Source organism: Prionailurus bengalensis, chromosome B3 (assembly GCF_016509475.1).
Source record: "Prionailurus bengalensis isolate Pbe53 chromosome B3, Fcat_Pben_1.1_paternal_pri, whole genome shotgun sequence".
Taxonomy (NCBI): domain Eukaryota; kingdom Metazoa; phylum Chordata; class Mammalia; order Carnivora; family Felidae; genus Prionailurus; species Prionailurus bengalensis.
In genome coordinates this window covers 115,919,311-115,941,223 of record NC_057355.1, presented here as the reverse complement: position 1 = coordinate 115,941,223, position 21,913 = coordinate 115,919,311, and the positions used below count along the sequence as shown (strand labels likewise).

The 21,913-nt window shown below is 51.6% G+C and overlaps 1 protein-coding gene across 1 annotated transcript in view; it reads right to left on the bottom strand.

Annotated features, from left to right (window-relative positions):
- Nucleotides 1–3,748: 3,748 nt before the first annotated feature.
- Nucleotides 3,749–21,913, bottom strand: part of PLEKHD1 (pleckstrin homology and coiled-coil domain containing D1) — a 31,268-nt gene continuing 13,103 nt past the window's right edge. Inside the window, exons 4-13 of the mRNA XM_043556444.1 lie at nucleotides 21,810–21,886; nucleotides 20,901–20,992; nucleotides 19,893–19,945; nucleotides 11,614–11,708; nucleotides 10,366–10,459; nucleotides 7,610–7,788; nucleotides 6,956–7,088; nucleotides 6,471–6,615; nucleotides 5,999–6,148; nucleotides 3,749–5,779 (exon numbers count right to left, since the gene is read on the bottom strand). Of these exons, the coding sequence (XP_043412379.1) occupies nucleotides 5,610–5,779; nucleotides 5,999–6,148; nucleotides 6,471–6,615; nucleotides 6,956–7,088; nucleotides 7,610–7,788; nucleotides 10,366–10,459; nucleotides 11,614–11,708; nucleotides 19,893–19,945; nucleotides 20,901–20,992; nucleotides 21,810–21,886 (1,188 nt within the window). The 3' untranslated portion in view covers nucleotides 3,749–5,609. The remainder of the gene's footprint in view (nucleotides 5,780–5,998; nucleotides 6,149–6,470; nucleotides 6,616–6,955; nucleotides 7,089–7,609; nucleotides 7,789–10,365; nucleotides 10,460–11,613; nucleotides 11,709–19,892; nucleotides 19,946–20,900; nucleotides 20,993–21,809; nucleotides 21,887–21,913) is intronic.

Below are 21,913 nucleotides of genomic sequence, written 5' to 3'. Positions count from 1 at the left end.
CAAATGCCTAAACTTCCACTTAGAAGCTGTGTGACCTTGGGCAAAACTCCCTTAACCTCTGTGGGTTGCAAGGAGAGGGATGTTGTGAGGACAAAAAGGAGAAATCAGTGTGAGAGCACGTGATGTATTACAGGTTTAATAAATGACGGCTCAAGCGGAGACTTTTGTTTCCTATCTTAAAGGGGAGAACAACCAGGAGATTCATCACCAGTAATGCCCTCCCCCTTCTCAGAGAGGCTTAGCTCACTTTCCCACCAGATTTTGCAGGCCCAGCACAGAGCATGCTGCCACCTGCTGGGAAGACGGAGGAAGTGAATTCCAAAGCGTCTTTTCCTACCAGGCCATTCTGAGGAACAACCTGGAAAAAAAAAAAGGGAAGCACAGGGACTCAACCTCCCCTCAGCTGCGACTCTCTTATCCTTTACGACAGTCAGGGCCCTCATCGTTGGCCAACAGTTTCTCAGAAAAGTAAGATTTCAATCCATTTTTTTTTTCTTTTTAAAAGTGAGTGATAGGATATAATGCAGCCTTAAAAAGGAATGACATCTGATATATGTTACACTGTGAATGAATCTGGAGGACAGTTATGCTAAGTGAGATAAGATGGTCACAAAACGATAAACACTGTATGATTCCACTTTTATGAGGTATCTAAAGTAGTCAAATTCATAGAGACAGAAAATAGAATGGTGGTTGCAGGGGCTGGGGGGAGGAGGAAACAGGGAGTTGTCTAAGGCACAGAGTTTCAGCTTTGCAAGATGAAAAGTTCTGCAGATTGGTCGCACAGCTATGCGAATACACTTAACACTTATATGAACTCTACACTTAAAGATGATCAAAATGGGGGGGGGGGGCGCCTGGGTGGCTCAGTTGGTTGAGTGACCGACTCTTGATTTCAGCTCAGGTCATGATCTCCTGGTTCGTGAGTTCAAGCCCCGCATCAGGCTCCTTGCCATCAGTACAGAGCCTGCTGACAGTGCAGAGCCTGCCTGGGATTCTCTCTCTCTCCCTCTCTCTCTGCCCCTTCAGCATGCTCTCTTTCTCTGTCTCTCTCTCAAAATAAATTAACTTTTTTTTTTTAATGGTGAAAATAGTAACTTTTATGTTATGTATATTTTACCACAATGAAAACAAATAACAGTAAGTAACAGAGATAATAAGCGCACAGGTAAGTGCTTGACTTCACGCAACGGAACCACAACAAATATTTGTTGGATGAAGATGGAAAGAAGTGATGCTGACAGATGGTCTCAGACACCAGGATAAGCATGAGAATAGACATCTTTCCTTTCCCAGGGTGGCCTTCCCAGCGACTAATTAGTCACAATTGCCTTTTCTTTGGGATGATAAATTAGCTGTCTTTCCTGTTCTCATCTCAACACTAAAAGCTTCTGACAATGGCACCGCATCAAGCGCAACATGAGCCAGAACATCCTTCCTTCCTGCGAACTGTGTTTTTGTGATCAGTGCTGGTGGCGGCAGCAGCCATATTTCTGTTGATTCTGAGGCTGCAAGTTCCTAGTTCGTAGAGCTTGAGAACTGCAAGGGCTCTGAGCAGCCTCGTGAGATTTCTCTCCTACCTAATACAAATATATACACATTAAAAACGTTTTAAATAGTGACTTATTCAAAGCTACAGAGCTGAGACCTGACCTTTCACCATTGGAGACCCCTACCCCCACCCCCCGCAGCAAGCAGCCTTGGAAAGTTCCTAGAGGAAAGTTTCTCCTGTGGTCAGTGACATTCCAAGGCCCATCAGCCACAGTTCTTGCCAGGATAACAGGACAGGTTGAGTCTGTTCATAGCAGGACCCTCAGCCTAGAGGCAAGGATTAGATCCTCCTTTCGGGGAAGTAAGACAGAGCGCAGAGAATGAGCCCCCAAATGCGCTATCAGCTGGCTCTGTGTGGCTCTGCATTCTCCTGGAACCTGAGGTGGAGCCTCCTGCCTTTTAATTTTTTTTTAATGTTTATTTAACATAAAATAAGTTTTTGATGTTTATTTAACATTAAGACAGAGTGCGAGCAGGGGAGGGGCAGAGAGAGAGGGAGACCCAGAATCCAAAGCAGGCTCTGAGCTGTCAGCACAGAGCCCAACGCCCTCCTCACATATCCTGCGATCCTGACCCTAGCCGAAGTCAGATACTTAACTGATTGAGCCACCCAGGCGCCTCGAGCCTCTTCCTTTGAGCAACCTGTCTCGACTCACCTTCTCCGCCTGATCACAGAGTCTCACCCAGAAGCAAAGCCAGAACACACCCTGCTCCTTGCTCTCCAGGGGTGAGGGGAAGTAAAAGAAGTCAGTAGCTTCCCCCCCAAGAGTCAAAGCCATAAGGTTTCTGAATTTGGGGAACCCTTTGCAGCAGCCTGGGGGTCTGAGCAGTCCCATCCTGGCTCACCACAGAAGCAGAAGATCCCCCAGGGCTGCTGGCCTTTATCTGAGGGCTCCAGAGCAGCCCCCTGTGTCTGGTGGGTTTAATGACTATCTTCCAGTTAGACCAAATCTGACACAGGCTGGCTCCCTGAGACTTGAGCAAGTCAGTTCCACCATCATCATTTACTGTGTGCTCCAAATTTTACTCAGATGGTACCTGAATCACCCACAAGATGCCCAGGTCATGGTGAGGTGGGTGGAATAGGATGGGGGTGGGGTGGGGAGGAGGCAACAGTTACATCTCTCCAGAGACAAATAGAGGCAGTAGATCCTTCTCAGAAGCTGGGAGCTGGGAGCTGGGAGCTGAGAGCTGGGAGCTGGGAGCTGGGCAGTGGGTCAGGACCTGAGTATTTCACAGATCTCTTACCCCGCCCATTAACATACTGTTGGGGAACAGCATTACAACCAGGATGACCACAGAACTAGCACACAAACTGGGACATCAGGGACAACAGAAAGCGGAGTCATTAATAATTATGCTGGGAAACAATACAAACCAGGACACTCCTGGGCCTGATGACAGATCAACCATCCCCAGTGAGGAAATATACCAACTAGGAGGAGAATCTTGTCATTACCATTTCTTGCTCTCTCTTACATGATTACAAAACAAAAACATAAACCTCTCCTCTTCAGAGGAGGCATGCTGTCAATTTCCAGTGGGGATACTAATACCAGCAAGTCATAAAACTAGGTGTGCTTTGTCTCCCTGAGGTCATTCCCATCCATGTGGTCTACTCCCTTTGGTCAGTGCTCAAATCAGAACCAAATCCAGCTGATACTCCTTGTTACATGGGAACAGCCAGGACCTCGGGGTGGGAAGACAGATTTTTTCAGTTAATTATTAAGAGTCCACTTCCAGGAGGTGCAGCAGTGGGGACTATTTCCTTCTATGTAGGGGAAACGTGCTTGTTTATTAAGACTACACGCAGGGAGGGGCACCTGGGTGGCGCAGTCGGTTAAGCGTCCGACTTCAGCCAGGTCACGATCTCGCGGTCCGTGAGTTCGAGCCCTGCGTCAGGCTCTGGGCTGATGGCTCAGAGCCTGGAGCTTGTTTCCGATTCTGTGTCTCCCTCTCTCTCTGCCCCTCCCCTGTTCATGCTCTGTCTCTCTCTGTCCCAAAAATAAACAAACGTTGAAAAAAAAAAATTAAAAAAGACTACACACAGGGAATTGCACAATTCCACGTTTGGCCTGCAGGGGGCAACATCTCTCTAGCAATGACCAGACTACAAGCCCTACTGCAGGAAACACATTTAATTGGCCAAGGAATAAGTTTTATTAAAAAAAAAAAAATCAGATCAATACATTTCCAATAAGTAATTCCCACTGTGATATATTTTCATATAGAGATGTTTCTCTTTTTCTATTTACAGTGTTAGGTACAAATAAATACTTATGGACTGATCAGTTTGTTGACAATAACCCAGACTTGCCCGAGGCATGGAAAGTACAGGGTGAAATGGTAGGAAAGAAACTAGGGATTGGTAAATGTGCATGGAACAGCACTTGCCTTCCTGGTTAATAGCCTGCCTGGGAGCAAAAATGCATTTGAAAATTTCCAAAAGGTCTTTCTCCAAGAGCAAACCATTATTAAACTAATTCCTTTACAAACAAAAAATAAAATGGTAATCTGGATTTTATACATCTTCCTCATTTCAAAGTCCACCCTATATACATGTCAGATAAATGAGTTCCAAGTTTATGCAGGTTCCTACGTGTTTAAAGTTTTTTTTTTTAAACTCATCTTTTTCAGATGCATTGTTTCTAAGTGCCTCTGTCCCTGTCTCCACCCAGATTCCACAGACTGGCTGAAGCCATCACAGTCCACCCAGGACTTGAGTTGGGTCTCCCTTAGCTTCACCAGGCAGCCTTGAGCACCGAGCAGGGCACCCCGGGCCGGCCTGGGCTAGATGGCCAGTAGACACGCATGTATTTTGAGGGGGAGGCCAGCACCTCTGCTGGGGTTTGCCCTGCAGCCATCTGTGCACCGCTCCAGACTGGGCACCTCGCTCTGTTTGCCAAGCAGCAGAGAATCAATGCCTTTAATACCACCAGCATCTATGAGCACCCTGATCCCAGGCAGACCTCCTTTTCTGGAGGGACGAATGGATTTAGGCAGCTTTGGAGGATGTGGCTAGGAGGAGAAGAGCAGAGCAGACTGTGGGTGAGGGACACACCCCACAGACAACCTACAGTGTGTTTCAGCTTCACCCTAGATGACACAGGGCCAACCACTGGCTACTGGCATTATTGCAGGTCCAGGCCCCCATCTTCCAGGGTCACATTGCTTCACTGGATGAAGCCTCTGCAGGGAGAGGAGGCAGCAAGGTGGCTAAAGCGGGGGTGGCTCAGAGGGAGACACGTGTGATCCCACGGGCCAAGGGCCACCACAGCCCGAGGCAGCTGTCTTCCTACCCAACCAGGAGCGGACAATGCAGGAGCCAGAGCCACCCTGTCCCACGCCCTGAGCTTACTCCTTGTCCTCCGAGAGAGCCCTCAAAATGGCTGCTGGCTGCAAGATCCCAGCCAGGGCCCTAGGCACACACGCAGGAGGGATATGGGAGTGAGTGGGTAGCCCATCAGCCAGGGCCCAACCTCAGGAGAGGAGACACCGTGGCAAGTGTGGTATGCCACAAACCCACACGTCACTGTGTTAGGTCCCTCTCTTCCCTGCCCCACAATGTGGTAAAAGTAAGGGGCCTTGGCTGAGGGATGTCTATGGGTCTCAGAAGCAAAGAAAGGGTTAGGAACCTCAGGGGGAAGCAGGTATCAAGGTGGGGAGGGGATCCTTTATACACAAAGACAGGGAGGCAGCATCACAGGGAGTTGGAGTGGGCACAAGTGACAGCTATGGGCCCTGCCCACCCCAGTCCCCAACCAAAATGTCTCCATGTGCAGCCAGGCCAGGCCCCGCCTCGCCTCACCAGATAAGCACCAGGTGACAAGCAGGCAGCACCCAACTTGGGCCTGATTGGGCCTGATGTAAACCCAAGAGTAGGTTTCCGGGTGGGGGTGAGGGAGGTGCCATCCCTGTCCTATGAAGGTGAGGCCGGCCCCCAGGTGGGGGCGCAGAGGGGAGCAGAGAGGTGCCAGATAGAGTCCGACCTCCCCCTGCCACCTCCTCCCGCCCCTACCCACTGAGAAAAGACCTGGGAGGCAGGGGGGGAGCGCCCATCACTTTCCACCCCGGGGAACCACCGAGGGCGCTCCTGGCTGGTTTGCCATGATGTGATAGATGGATTCTCGGAAGCGCTGGTCCCGGCTGAGCCTCTTGGCCACCTCCTTTAGTTCCTCCATGTTGTTGGCATCCAGCTGGGAGGTCATGAAAGACTGGGACGGCTTCACTGGGGAGACGGTGGCCGTGAGGCTGGGCCCAGGCCCCAACCCCAGCCCGCCTCCCTCGCGCCCCAGCCCCCCGTCCGGCGGGCTGCTGCAGCCAGTTCCAGGCCGCACTGCCGGCCTCTGAGCTGGACCAGCCCTTCCCAGTGCCCACCTTCCTGCCTTGTCACCCTCGGCCTCTGACCACCCCCACCCCGGGAGGGCACGCGGACGGCCACACTCACTGTCATTCCAGGACGTGCTGGACCGGCGCCGGTGGAAGCGGCAGCTCTTGATGCGGCGAGTGGCCGCCTTGTGGATGTAGACGGAGTTCTTCATGATGACCGGCATCTTGGCCTCCAGCTCCGCGTTCCGGATGCACTCCTCGAAGAACCCTGTGAGCGCAGTCGGGCTGCGTCCTTCCCGCCCGCCGCGCGGCCCCGCCCCGACCCCGACCCCGCCCCCGTGGGAAATACGCCCACCCGGCACAGCCCCTGCCAAAGGGACGGGACCTCGAGCCACGCCCCCACCGGAGGCTACAGCCCAGAGGGAGCCGCGCCAGGGACGTGCCGGCTGCGGGGGTCTGGGCAAGTAACTCCAACCCTATCTATGGGTCACCTAATGCACACCAGACCCCGTTCCGGGCTCCCCGGGGCCTGCACTCCCGCAGGGGACGAGCCCTAGGGCTGGGGGCTGGCACCCGGGGCCGGGGCTTACTTTTCAGATGGCTCACGTCAGCCCGCATCCTCTCCTCCTTCTCCTTGTTCCGCACCTTGGAGTTAAGCCCTTGTTCCAGACTCCGCAAGGCCCCCTCTGCCTCCCGCAGACGCCTCTCCAGGTCCATGCGGACCTTCACCTCAGCCTGAGAGAGAGAAGTGGGGTCCTGGGGGGCAGCTGCCGTCTCCCTGGAAGCCTTTCCTGATCACCCCTGGCTCAAGCGGGGTTTCTGGATGAAAGTTAAGCACATCCTGCCACGTGTCTTGCGCCCTTGACCAGGTGGCCTCGACTCAGTCCCTGCACCTGGCAGGTGTGTACCAATGATGCCCCCCACCCAAGCAGCAGGATCACTGCTTCCCCAAATGGTGGCTCCATCGCCTGCCCCTGGCGGGTCAGGCTGGCAGAGATCATTCAGGTAGCTGCCCGGTAAGGGATGTGAGGGAAGGTCCACCCGCACAGGCTGCTCCCAGCAGGCCCAGGCCAACCTTGAGCTCCCGCTCTGCCTGCTGCTTCTCTGCCGTCAGCTCCTGCAGCGAGTTCTGCAGCGCCTGGGACTGGCTCGAATAGAACTCGCGCTCCTCCTCCAGGGCCCGAGAGCGCTCTTCGTTCTCCTTCATCCTGCCCCGGGCAGAAGTGGTGCTCAGTGCTCACTCGCCAAGGGGCCTTTCCAGTGGGAGGGCAGCCCCTCCTAGAGACCGGGCTGGAGAAACCCCGAGACCCAGAACTTTCTGGGGATGCGAGGGGTGGTGTGGTTAAGCGAGGAGAGCCACCTCCTGAAGACTGGAGTCTTGGGTCCAGGTCATGCTAGTTCTGTGACCTCAAGAAAGTCCTACAAATCCTCGGAGGCTCAGTTTCCTCATTTGTGCAAAGGGACTTGGAGGACCTGCCCCGCCTGCCACAAAGCATTGTTAGACCGACCTAATGTCTGTCTGTATGGTTCATACCAGTCCAAGAGACCATGATCAGGTCGGCACTAGGTAGTGAAAGTTTTCTTCCCATTTGCCTGGTGGGGAAACTGAGTCCTAGGCAAAAGGAAGTAAGTGACCTATCTGGTCAAAGCCAGCTAGAACCCAAGAGTCTGGATGTGCAGTTCAAGGGATGTTATCAAAACGGGACTCAGGGGTTAAAGGCCCCCTTACCGCTTCTCAGCCAGGAGCTTCTCCTCCAAAAGCTGCTGCATCTTTTCTTCTATCTGCCTCAGGTTGCTATGGAGACCCCCATTGGGAGGGGGCTGCTCACTCTGATTGGCCAGTGTCTGCAGCTGGTTCTCATTCTCTTCCAGCATAGCCAGGGTTTTCTTCTTCTCTATGGAGAGTTCCTGGCATGGATGGGGGGAGGGAAGAAGGGAAATAACCTAGTTTAGGTTTTCCAACATGGCTGCCCTCACCTGCCTTTCAGTTTCAGGGAGGGATGTCCTCATCACTCAATCTTCTATAAGAGACACCGTTGGGGGTTGGGGGGGGGCACCTGGGTGGCTTAGTCAGTTGAGCATCCAGCTTCAGCTCAGGTCATGATCTCGCAGTCTGTGAGTTCGAGCCCTGCGTCGGGCTCTGTGCTGACAGCTCAGAGCCTGGAGCCTGCTTTGGATTCTGTGTCTCCCTCTCTCTGCCCCTCCCCCACTCATGCTCTGTCTTTCTCTGTCTCAGAAATAAACATTAAAAAAAAAAAGAGAGAGAGAGAGACACCCGTGGAATGCAAGCAGGTGCAACAACTCTGGAAAACAGTATGGAGGGCCCTCAAAAAACTAAAAATAGAACTACCCTATGACCCAGCAATTGCACTACTAGACATTTATCCAAGGGATACAGGGGTGCTGTTTCGAAGGGACACATGCACCCCCATGTTTATAGCAGCACTATCAACAATAGCCAAAGTATGGAAAGAGCCCAAATGTCCATGGATGGATGAATGGATAAAGAAGATGTGGTATATCTATATAATGGAGTATTATCGGCAATCAAAAAGAATGAAATCTTGCCATTTGCAACTACGTGGATGGAACTGCAGGGTATTATGCTAAGTGGAATTTGTCAGAGAAAGATAAAAATCATATAACTTCACTCATATGAGGACTTTAAGAGACAAAACAGATGAACATAAGGGAAGGGAAACAAAAATAATATAAAAACAGGGAGGAGGACAACACAGAAGAGACTCATAAACATGGAGAACAAACTGAAGGTTACGGGAGGGGTTGTGGGAGGGAGGATGGGCTAAATGGGTACGGGACACTAAGGAATCTATTCCTGAAATCATTGTTACACCATATGCTCACTAATTTGGATGTAAATTTAAAAAAATAAAAAATAAAACAAGTTAAAATAAAAAAAATAAAAATAAAATATCCACCAAAAAAAAAAAGACACCCCAAATATCTTCTTCCTTCCATGGAGGTAAAAGGCCAAAACCAAGATCTCCTTCCTCACAAAGAGGCAAGGTTACTCCTCCACAGAGGGACTCAGGGAGGAGCTCAATGCAGCTTCCAGTGGAAGTGGCACCTACTAAAACCGGCGTCCAAGGGCACCATGACCTTCTGGGGTCTTTATTCCCCGAGGGCTGAGTGAGGGCATGTGTTGGGCTCATATGAAAAACGCTCAAAAGGAGCCAGCCCTAGAACAGATTTAGATGTCCTCGTCATTTATCAGGCTGGGGTCTTGCACTACCCAGAAATTCTAGAGTTGAAACTCTCCATGAGAACCATCTCTCATGATGTGAACTGAAAAGAGAAACAAATAAGGGCACCACAGACTAAGCCTCTAGTCAGTGGAGAGAGAATAGAAACCCTTGCAGCCCTCAAGGCAATTCATGAATTCAGAGTAAACACTAGCGCTGTGCCAGGCTGCCGCTAGGTGCTGGGCTGGGAGATACCTTAAGACACAGTCTAGCGAAGTTCACCGTTTAGAAGACACAACCTAGTGTCCCATAACAAGATGTGCAAAGTGCTGCCAGAGCCTGGAGCTCACAGCAAAACCTTGCCTAGAAGAGTCAGGGAAGCTTGGCTACAGTTCTGTTGGAGTTGAGTCTTACTAGGATGGATGAGTTCTCCAGGCAGAGAAGAGGTGAAAGAACATTCTGTGTAGAAGGAATAGCATGGTGGGGCGCCTGGGTGGCTCAGTCGGTTAAGTGTCCAACTTCGGCTCAGGTCATGAACTCGCGGTTTGTGGGTTCGAGCCCTGCATCAGGCTCTGTGCTGACAGCTTGGAGCCTGCTTCGGATTCTGTGTCTCCCTCTCTCTCTGCCCCTCTCCTGCTCATGCTCTGTCTCTCAAAAATAAATAAATATTTTTAAAAAATTAAAAAAAAAAGAAGGACTAGCATGGGCAAAAATGTTGAGTCTGAAAGGGGTTGGCTTCATCGGGACAGATGAGCTCAGTGGTTTGGAGTAGGGGTCAGGGTGTCTTTGTGCAAGGTGCAGAGGGGCAACTCAGGAGGAGCCAGGAAGAGGGGCTGGGACCAGTCTGTACTTTGTCCTTGACACATGCCACTGCCTCTCTCCCCCTCACAGTTGCTGTGGTATCAGAGGCAGGTGACATACAGTTAATTTCCCTTCATGCTCAATTTCACGCAGTAGCAGCTAAGTGAATGAGCCACAAGAAGGAAGAGGTGGGTGGTCCCGCCGCCCACCCTAATCAACCCTTCATGTGGTATAAAGATATAAACTCTGAAGAAGATGGATTTCCCAAGGGCACAGTCACAGCAAGGCAAACTTGAATTTGCTTCCATGGGTCCTGCTTTAGGCCTCCCGTGCTCTCTGGTCCACAGAGAAGAGACCTTTTAGATCATCACTCCATCGGCCCCGTTCCCCTTGTGGAGAACCCTCTGGGGGAAAAACAGTATCACGTGGCCCAACCAAGCAGCCTGCCTCCAGGCCCACCAGCCCACCAGTGGCCCCTCACCTCCAGCGTCTGCTGCAAGGACTCTGTAAGGTGCCTCAGCTCCTTCTTCTCTTGCTCCACACCCTTGAGGCATCTTGCAGTCAGTTCTAGCTCCCTGCAGGGACAGAAGGCTCAGAGGGGGCCTTGGAAGGCCAGCCCCTCTCTGCATGGCTGAGGCCCTTCTCTGCGGTGACAACCCCTTTGCTGCTTTCTTAACCAGCCTGGGCCACCTCAAGCCTTTACCCCTGGTTTCCCTTCCTCCTGCTTGAAATGCCTTTCCCTTTTCTCCTGCCCAATTTCCTAATCCTACCCATCCTTCAAGGCCCCGCTCAGTTGAACCCCTCTTCATGCCCACAAGGATCACATGTATACCTTAATTCCTAGGACACAGGGAGTCTGCACTGTGGTCCCTAGTACCTGACTATATATTATCGTGTGGATGTTTCCTGGGTGTTAGTCTGATTTTCCCAACAAGAGTGTAAGATCCTGCATGGTAAGATAAGGGGACTTATCCTCTATTCCAGTATCTGGCACAATTCTGGAGATAAGCAGGTGCTCGGCTATTTACTTGGTAAGATCCTCAGTATTTCTCCCTCCCCAAAGTGCTTGTCTAATTGACTTCCTTTTATAAGGCTGCTGCAAGAAAAACCTTTGTGGGCTAACACTGATTATCAGTAGTGATGAGGAGGAGGATGCCGACAACGAGGACAACCACCCGCCATCAACAGCACCCAGAGCACTGGTCTCCAAATTCCTGGATCAGCTGAATCAGAATGACCCGAAGAGCTTTTGTAAAATATAGATCTCTGGGCCCTACTTTCCAGAGATTCTAATCCTGGTGTATGATTATAATGTGCAACTGGTTTGCAAAGCATACACGGGACTAAAGATCCCGAGGGACATCGTTAGCCAGAACGTGACGGGACTGTGCAGGCGACGCTGGGGGGTCTTGGCTAACAGCACCTCCAGGCCGGCTTGTTCCCCTCTGCCTCTGGGTAAGGAAGGCTTGACAGAGGCAAGAGGGGCTTGTTGCTTGGGGGGGACGCCTGTCGGCACCTGCCGGTGCCTCACCTCCAGGTGCCTCACCTCCAGTTTGTGTGGGGTCTACAGCTCCTTCTGGGCTGCCCTGAGGCCTGGAGCACTGGGAAGATAGACCCAAACCAAGCCATCAAGTAACGAGACTCTCCTGGGCAAGACCTCTCCAGGCCCGATGGGAAATGCGGGTCCTAATGCCCTGCCCCAGGCGCACCTTCCTCCCGCCCCCACCACCTTTTGATCTGCTCCTGCTCCATTTTCAGCTCCTGTACCACCTCCTCGAACTGCTGCTTCTCGGCCTCCAGCACCTGGTTCAGGCGCTCAAGCTCCTGAAGAGAACCAGAGAGGAAGAGAAGAGTCATGGGCAGCAAAGGGCCCCTGAGGTCAGAAAGCGTCCCTCTAGTCCAGGGGCCCCTATGTGATGCGGTACAGTCTGGGCCATATGCTGGCACAGACTTGGAGTTAAGTCCTAAGGAGCCCTGGTCCCACTAGTCGACACACAGTCTCAACAAATCCCCAGTCTGCGATGGGCGTGGCCTTCTCAAACACACTGAGCATGCTCAACACCATGGCCTGTGCCTGGAGGTGATGGTAATTCTAGGTGTCTACTCTGCTGGGCAACTCCAGTCACGAACCCCCTCAGGTAGGCTGGCTGGCTCTCAAGCCCTGGAGGAAAACGTGGTGGGTGTGTATTTCCATTAAAGATTCCTATGGGGTGCCTGGGTGGCTCAGTCGGTTAAGCAAGCGTCTGACTTCGGCCCGGGTCATGATCTCACGGTCCGTGAGTTCGAGCCCCGCATCAGGCTCTGTGCTGACAGCTCGGAGCCTGGAGCCCGTTTCAGATTCTGTGTCTTCCTCTCTCTCTGACCCTCCCCCGTTCATGCTTTGTCTCTGTCTCAAAAATAAACGTTAAAAAAAAATTAAAAAACAAAAAGATCCCTAGAGTGACATCTGTCAAAGGTGGCAAAGAAAAGCCAGTCCCGACCCAAATAATCAGAAAACTTTATTCTCAAGGCTCTAGGAAGCAGCCAGCCTAGGTGCCTGCAGCTTCCCTTATACTCAGCCCTAAGGGAACAGGAGAGCCAGAAAGCCCAGGGCGGGGCCCCAGGGCCAGACTAGTCTTGTCAGGAGGGCTGGTAAGCACAGGTATGTGCTCTCCGAGGGTCCCGTTTTCCTGGGCTGCAATGGCAGCTGGGGTCGCAGGGCACCCTTCAGGCGAAGCTTAGCTGGCAGCATTTTTGTGACACCTGCTTTGCTCCTCCACATTACACACTGTGGGAGGATATTATTCCCAGCACCTCAGGTGCCAGCAGGCCCTTGCTATGCCTCCAAGAACCAGATAACGAAACTGACGCTCCTAAAAATAACATGACAAAACAATCAATTGGCTTTTCCTCTCCTTCCTCCCCATGTGGGGCCCAGGTATGTGTGATGAAATGCTTTTCCCACCTAAGTCAATAACTGCATGTGTCTGGGCAACACATATGCTGTGTGGCAGTAAGAGAACAGACATCCATGAATCAGAGCCGTCTATGGTCAAAGGGGCCTGAAAGCACTTCAGTCTTCATCAGACACTTGAATCCTGGGATCAGTTTTCCTGCCAAGAGATGGCCTGGGCTCTGCCTGAATGGCTGTCATGACGGGGAATTCACCCTCTCTTAAGACAGCCCATTTCATTCCAGAACAACCTGATCAAAACTCTTCCTTCCGGGTCCGACCTCAGATGAGCCCTCTCTGAAAGCTACAAAGACCAAAACATGGATGAAGGACCGCAGATTTTGCCGAAAGTTTTGTGGGGCTCAGATGAGAGGGCTGAATCTCATTTATGGAGCAAAACTTCCCTTCAAAACCCCTGTAGCCACCTCCGTCCTTTGCACAGACTCTCCCTTCGGCAGCTGCCTTCCTGCCTGGAACTTGCTGTCCTTGGTCACAGTGTCCCCTTAAGCTCTTCTCCTCAGCCACGAAGACTGAATACCCCTAGCCAGCAAAGTAAGAGCCAGTGAACAGCTCTTAGCAAAACAGACGACCGGCAAAGCCAAGGACACAGCCACCTTCTGGACACCCTGAGTGTCCCACCTAGGGGAGGGGTCGGCCCGTTTCATCCACCTGTTCCATCTGAGCCCAAATCTGCCTCCTTATAACTTCCGTCAGTGGGCTGACCTTCTGCCCTTGGAGCCACAGAACAAGACTGATCCTTTTTCCCTTCATGTGTTGGGGACAGTTTTCTGTCCCCAAGTCTCCTCCAAGCCAAATAATCCCTGTTCATCATGCTTCACTGCATTATTTCTAAGTTCCCAATAAAAGCAATTATGCTTTTGAAAAGAATGCAGGCTCCTCAATGATTGGGAAGACTAAATACAGTGGAGGTTCTTCCCAATTAATTTACAGGCTCATGTGATCCCAATAAAAACCCCAATGGGATTTTTAAAAAATAGTTTCATTCATTCACGCATGCCACACATAGTTATTGAGTGTTTAATAGGCACCAAGGACCTGCCAGGCTCTGCATTGAGGATGTGAGAATGAGCAAACCCAGACACGTCTCAGTTCTCATGGAGCTTACAGCTCAGTGCAAGAATCAAAAACTAATAAAATAATCACACACGAGAGTATCATTACAAACCAAGGTATGTGAAGTGCAGGATGGGAACACGGTTCTTTGTAAAGCTGTCTTGGACAAGAAGTAGGGAATGATTGGTGGTTGGGGGGGGGGGGTGGGGAGCAGATTTTTGAGCCAACATGTGAAGGTGCATAAATAGCAGGAAGAGGAAACAGCATTCCAGGAACAAGGATCAGTATGTGCAAAGGCCCTTCAGAAACCTGCAGAACCTGAAAGAACCAAGACATTCCCACACCGCTGGGCCCACAGTGAGGGTGAACAGCAGGAGGGAAGCTTGACCACACAGCGCCTTGGGCTATGCTGAGGATTTTGTGGTTTTCCTGAGTCAGAACAAACAATGAAGGTTTTGAGCAGAAAGTAGGGGAAGAAGACACAACGCAATCCGCAATCTGATTTCCATTTGAAACAATGACTCCAGCTGCAGCGAGGAGAAAAAGGATGAAAAGGGGCCAGGAGGGATACAGGGAACCCGGCGGGGGGTGGGGGGAAGCCACTGCATTAGTTCAGCAAGACCTAATAGTAGTGTGAACTTGAGCGAGGCGGTGAGATGGAGAGAAGTGGCCAGACAGCTTCTAGAGATTTGGGGGTAGCTAGCAGAACTTGGGAGTGGAGTGGGAAAGGGTGAGATGGGGAGGACAGGATGAGGCACAACTCTCAGGTTTCCAATCTGCACAAACAATGGGAGGAGGTGAATTCCCTGAGATAGGGAGCGCTAGACCATCAGCTCTGCTGGGGAAGATCATAAGTGGCCTTGGACGTGTTAAGTTGGCAGTACCTTTGAGACATTGGCTGGAGATGTGAAGCCAACGGTTGGATAGAAGGGGCTGGAGCTCAGCAGAGAGAAGGGACTGCACCTGTCAAGGGGGAGACATTTGCACGTACATAGTAAATGAAACCGGGGGTGTGGTCTAGATGGCCTCTGGATCCAATGCAGGAAGAAGAAGGGGTATGGGGGGGTACTCTCTGGGATGGGCAATACCACCTTGTAGGGTTCATGGGAGGGTAACCTGGGCTAATCCACGCAAACTGTCTGCCGCATAATAAGTGCTTAATAAACGATAGATAGTATTATAAATTGAAGCTGTGTAGTATCTATTCAAGAATAGACAGCAATTCAAAGGAATGGAAAAGAGAATCCTGAAACAGATTTGGCATATGATGATAATGACAATGATAGCACTCGCTGTGAGTTTCCTGTTCTAAGTACTTTACATGTATTAATTCATGTAATCCTTACAACACCTCTGAAAGTGGATAATATTTTTGTCCTCATTTTATAGATGAGAAAAGCAGAGGTACATAAGGGTCGAGGAACTTGCTCAAAGTTACACATGTCTTCATCCCTCTTCCCCACGCTGTAGCTAGTCGGTGATGGAGGGACTCAAACACGGGCAGTGGGGTAGAGCGAGATGGAAATGTCCACACACTGTGGCTGAGAGTGAAAACTGGTACAAAATTTCTGGAAAGAAATTTGTCAATATACATCAGGAGTCTTAAAAGTTCTTTCCCAGACTCCGTGATTTTGCCCATAGGAAGGAACCTCTCCTAAACAATTAGATAGTAGGCCACGATTCATGTGTGCAGAGGTGCTCACTGTGGCATAATTTATAATAGTGAAGACAGCCTAGGGGCGCCTGGCTGGCTCAGTCAGTAAAGTATCTGACTTCAGCTGAGGTCATGATATCACGGTTTGTGGGTTTGAGCCCCACATCGGGCTCTATGCTGACAATGCAGAGTCTGCTTGGGATTCTCTCTCTCTCCCTCTCTCTCTGTACCTCCCCACTTGTGCTTTCTCTCTCTGAAAATAAAGAAATAAACTTATACAAATAAAATAATAATAATAAGAAGAAGAAAACAGCCTAGATGTCCAAAAACAGAAGGTGAGTTAAATGAAACATCACGTAGGATGTATCAGTACGTGGTCATCAAAACTGACGTTTTCAAAGAATGTTGAATGACATGAAAAATTGCTGAAGGTACAAATGTTAATGAAGGTATAATGAAAAAGCAGGCCATAAAATGGAATATCTGCTGTGATCCTATTTTGTTTAAAATATAGGGGCACCTGGGTGGCTCAGTCGGTTAAGCGGCCGACTTCGGCTCAGGTCATGATCTTGCGGTTTGTGAGTTCAAGCCCCGCATCGGGCTCTGTGCTGACAGCTCAGAGCCTGGAGCCTGCTTCGGATTCTGTCTGTCTGTCTGTCTGTCTCTCTCCCTCTGCCCCTCCCCTGCTTGTGCTCTGTCTCTCTCTCTCAAAAATAAACACAAAAATAAAAAATATATATATAAGAATATACATAGAGAAATATATATATATATTTCTCTAAAGACTGAAGAAAAACACCAAAATGTTGGCAGCAGTTGTGTCAATTGTGGGATTAAGAATAAAGTTTGTTTTCCAGGTGTTCTGCAAAGAGCATGATTTCTACCATTAACAATAATAAAAAAGCTACACATGGATGAGGACAAAGAAAGAGAATCTTCTTTCCAGTCGCTCACTTCTTTTCTACCTTTCGATTTCCCTGTGTGACTCTTAGCTAACACTGATGTCCAGGTGGAGCCTTAGAAGACTGATGATAGCCGGACCTGAAAACCTGAAGCGGCCAGAACCTTCTGTTCCTGCGGCCAAGACGGTACGAGAGCTTGCGGCAACCTTGTCATAGGTTGAGGTCAGCCAGGACCCGCTGCAGCTAAAGGCTCTTCCACCATCTAGCGCTTGTTCTTCTGACTCCTGGGCCTGACTTAAGTTGCAGGAGTACGGGGTTGGGAAGAAGTCACTAGGAGGCAGATTCCTGCTCAATGAAAGGAAGAGTCTTCGAGCCACAGAGCAACAAGGCGAAGAATCCCGCCAGAGGTCGTGAGTTGCCCATCACAGAAGCAAGATAACATCCATCAGGGAGGTGAGCAAAGAGCCTCCCCTTGAAGTGACAGGTTCTTCCCAACACCAAGGGTCTATGTTCTGACCGGGAGCAGCCTGGGGGGCAAGATGCCTGCCTAATGGGCCCTGGGCATTTCGATTTCCTAGGTGCCTACCCACATACAAGGCTGAGCTCTCTGAGTTCAGCGAGAGAAGGAAAGGTAGTCGGGCTGCCCTCCTCCAGGGATGAGAGATGAGGTCACAAGGAGCCAGGGACACTTGAGGAAGGGCTCAAGGAAGGGCATGGCCTTCTGGCCCCGGGGCAGATGAGCCCAGGCTGGCTCACCCCGTGCTCTCTGCTCATGCCTCCAGAGTCCCAGGTCCTTCCTTCCACATGGAGGAGGTCGGGGCCGCATCACCGCACAGCGCACATCTGCATGGGCCCTGCCCGTCCACAAAGCACTCTGCTGCCTTTGATTTCATTGAGCCTCACAGCGACCCAGGAACTAGGCAGCCACAGCCATCAACTCTTATCAGAGCATCACAGATAGAGCAACTGAGGCTCAGAGAGGTTAACTTACCCAAGGCCACACAGTCAGTGATGGAGCTGAGACTCCAATATGAGTCTCCGGGGTCCAGACCCTGAGTCTTTCTTTAGGCCAGACTGCCTCTTAAAGATCAGAGAATCTTCATGTTATCACTGGGCTGTTGTACCCGAGGCCTTTCTAAGCGGCCCAACGCGCACCCAGACAACCTCTGAGCCTCGCAGTGGAGATGGGAAAGATGCAGGGGACAAGAAGACCCATCATATGGATGAGCAAGTCAGGGAAGCAGTGATTTCTGTTCCTGATCTGCAGCGTGCAGCTGACCCGGGAATACGGACCTGGGCACGGCCCTCTCCCTTTCTGCCCGCTCACAGCAGCCTTCACGGGGGATCAGCTGGGCCCAAGTAAGTCTCGCTCAGATCTTGTAGCACCAGACCAGGGAGCTCACAGCTGACAGGCCTCGCTCCTTCAATGTGCTACGGCTTTAAGTGAGGCCTGCGTGCAGTGGGTCTCCACTGGCCTCATTTCCTGGCTAAAGACCTAGATAGAGTGTCTAAATTTTCCTCCAGCTGACTGCTGCCCCAGATTTAGCCTCTCTGATGGATAAGTCTGTCTCTCTCCCTGCCGGTGGCTGTGTCTGTCACTCCATCCCACCCCCTGGCTTCCTCAATTACCTGTCTTCAGGTTGCTGACAAGCCACCAGAAGGCTCCCTTGTTAAAATGGCAGAACCGTGTGAAGAAAATGCCAAGACTCTAATGCAGGACCCAGATGAGAGCGTGGAGGCACGGACGCCCAGACGGCACGGCTGGGAGAAGGCTCAGTGCCGTCACCACGCCAAGCCTCAAATCCATGGAATCCTAACGCAAAGCCTCCATGGCTTTGGGGGTGTGTTTCTTGTTTGTTTGGGTTTGGTTTTTCCTGTTGGCGTCAAATGACGAAATGAGTCTGAAGTCCAGCTGGGAGAATACACGGGCAAGAAGATCTGGTAAAAGTCTGAAGAGGGAAAATGAGGCCGGATCGTCCTACTAGATTCAAATCAAGATGTAATGTGAAATGACAAGAATCAAAAATGTTCGCTCCGTGAATCATTCCACAAACATTTATCAAGCACTCATCCTGGGCTAGGTGCAGTCCTGGGCCCTGGGGATATTTGGGGTGCTGCAGGGACAGGATGCTTCTTGACAGTAGGGCCTGTCTCAGAGCCCAGTGAAGGGTGGTTGGGAAAGGTGGTTCACAAGAGAAAAGTCACAGAGGGAGGCACTGAGCCCAGGCAGATGGGTCCAGCCCTACGGGCACAAGAAAAAACCGACTGGGCGAAGAGAAGTGGGCTGAATCAAGCTCTCCTATGGGAAAGGCACTTTGCAGCTTCAGGCCTCAGGCAGATGACACGCAGAATGGGCCCATAATGAGTAATAACATGATTATGACGCTAACAAACACAGATACTCACTGAGCACATACTATGTGCCAAGCGCTTTATATATAACATCTCACTTAATCTTCACATCTTAATAAGACGGGTTCCATTGTCTCCACTTTTCATGTAAGAATATTGATGTTCAGGGGTGCTTGGGTGGCTCAGTCAGTTAAGCAGCCAACTCTTGGTTTTGGCTCCGGTCACGATCTCACAGTTCATGAGTTTAAGCCCTGCGTCGGGTTCTGTGCCGACAGCGTGGAGCCTGCTTGGGATTCTCTTTCTCCCTCTTTCTCTGCCCTGCCCCTGCTCTTGTTCTGTCTCTCTCAAAATAAATAAATAAATAAACTTAAAAGAAAAAGAAAGACTATTGATGTCCGGAGAGGTTAGGTAACTTGTCCAAGGTCACACAGCTAGAAGCGTTGAAGGTCAAATACAAACATAGGCGGCCTGGCTCCAAGTCTGCCGTGCTATCCCCTACCTTACTGTGCCCTTTCAGGGGTGCTGATGACACTTCAGAAACAGGCAAAGCCCAATGCTGCTCGGAGATTCCAGATGAAGTGGACTTCAGCGGCTCCCCAGTGCAGGCTGCCTCCGGCTAATGCTTGGCTTTTTTGGAACTTACGTTGTGTCATTTAAAGGAAGAAGGAACCCCTGAGTTCATCCAACCCAATCACCCTCGTGGTGCAGAAGTCCCTCTACGGAGGCCATCCCAGCCTCCTGTGAAGATCACCGGTGATCGGCAGCTCACTACCTACCGATACAGCTTATACAATTTTGGGATGGCTTTCTCGAGAACGTGGTCACCTACCCTTTTTACTTTTGTCTCTAGCGACTGGCAAGAACAAATGCTCTCTGACAAGAAGCCACAGCAAGTCCCAAGCACGGTCACCTCACGGTGCCCCTGCTCTGCCCGTCTGATTTCCTGGAGAGTTCTCTGGGTGCCTTGCTCCCCTACATGCGTCCCTAATGCCAGGAACACAAGCCAGTACACCTTGGCTGTTAAGGGGCCCCCGGAGCAGGGGCCGCGGGGGAGGGGCAGCAATTCGGAGCGGCCTCGGCCTCCGTGTGCCTACCTCTCTCTGCTCCCTCTGAAGGCAGAGCTCTTCGGTCTCCTCCATCAGTTTGTCTGCAAAGCAAGTGCGCACGCTCTCACGGAAAGCTCAGTCCGGCTCTGGCCTGGAGGGGGCCAGGGCCTTCCAGTAACCTCCTTCACTTCCAGGATCTCCCAGGGAAACAGTTTGTCATATCCAGGCCAGCCAGCGGGCAGAGCCAGCTCCTGGGGATAGAAGCTGACATGCTGGCCGCAGCCACTACCTTCCTCTCTGGTCCCCGTCCCCGCACAGGGGCGGCTTCATCTTCAGAAGCTCGGGGGGGTGTCTGCACCCCTAGAAGTGCTGTTAATTGTGCTGCTCCCCTGCACTAGTGTCTGGCAGGTGGGGGGGCGCAGGTTCTGGGGCTATAGGGGGGTTCTGAAGCAGGCAGAGGGGACCCAGCACCGAGGCCCTGGGTGTCTAAGGAGGTAGCAGGGGAGAAGATCCCAGGCAAAGGATCAAAGCCCAGTCTCACCTTCTTCTTTCCCAAACAGAGCATACTTGTCAGCCAGTCAGGGGCACAGGGTCAGGTTGAAAGTGGGCCAAGGGGGTGGAAGTTTGGGGCAAATTCAGGACCCGGGAACCAAGGGCAGGATAACATCAACTCCATTCATGGGGTCCTTACTGTGTGCCTGAAACAAATGCTTACAGGCACGTTCTCATTTCCCCTGATCCCCAGGTCCCACCTCCCAAACCCAGGGACTATTCTCATGACCCTTTTCAGGATGAGGAAATTAAGGCTTACAGAGGCTACCCTGTCTGGAGACACGCAGCTGATAGACAAGTGACAAAGCTGGCCCAGAGGTCCTCCTGCCACACTGGCCAAGAGGACACAGGTTACACCATACAAGCCTCTACCTACGGCTCCTGGTAGCCTGCTAAGCCCTGCCCCAGCTCCCCTCCTCCGTCCTCCACCGAGCCCCGGCTATAACCCCGGCCCTGAAGTGCTACCTAGGGAGCCTCAGCTTCCAGTCCATCCCTCCAGCCAACCTAAATACTCCTGCTTCTCCTTGGCCAACTGCAGCCCCTGGGCCTCCAGGCTTTTGATCATGGCTTCTCCCAGCTGGGCATTCTTCCAAGTCCTGGGGAGGGAGGGCAGATGGGACAGAGGAGAGAAGAAACACAAAATCGTTACAACAGAAGGGGAGAGGAGAGGGAGACCGTGCATAGCGTGTACTCGCCCATCCTATCTCCTCCAGAATCGCAGCCCCGTTCACTTTGGCTCCCGTGGCTCTGGCCATGCCACCAGCATCGATCAGTTACAGTCCCCGGAGGCCAGCCCAGGCTGCAAAGTGGGCCACCGAGGACTGGGCCAGCAGCTTCGGAGCAGGGAAGAGATTGCTTCCCAGACTGCTTTCTCTACCACCACAGGCCACTACCTGGCACCAGGCCTCGTATGGGGCATGCGCAGTGTTATTTGTTGAGCTAAAAGCATGATCCAGCAGGTGCTGGGACAGGGGTTCACATGTAAATGGACCGTGTTGGGCTGGAGGTTTCTATGATCTGGACTCAGATTTACAAAGCACCCGCTCCAATCTATGCTAGGATTCACTGTGGACCTGGGGAGGTGAGATGGGTGTCAGGAGGCAGCCAAACCCTCCTAGCAGTGCTGGATTTGTTCCCAAGAGTCGGAGACAAGTGGTCTACGTCTGCCACCTGTGACTCCAGACAAGCAAAGGTCACTGGGCTCCAAGCCCACCTGGCAGACCTCTCATCCTGGCCTGTTCTTTCTTGCCCACTCTAACCAACTCCCACAGCCCTGTTTCCAAGACGGCCCAGACAGTTTTCTCCCTCACCCTGCCCTTTTCTGGGGTCCTCAGTTTCCACTAGGTGATCAGGGTGGGCCCAGCCCATAACCATTCACTTCCCGGACATGCCCCCCCGCCTATGAGTACTTACACCTTCCCGGACTCCTGTAGCATCTCCAGCCACTGGGTCTGCTCAAACTCGGACTCAGCAGCCAGCAAGATGTTCCCCTGCCAAGAAGAGGAACCACGGGCGTA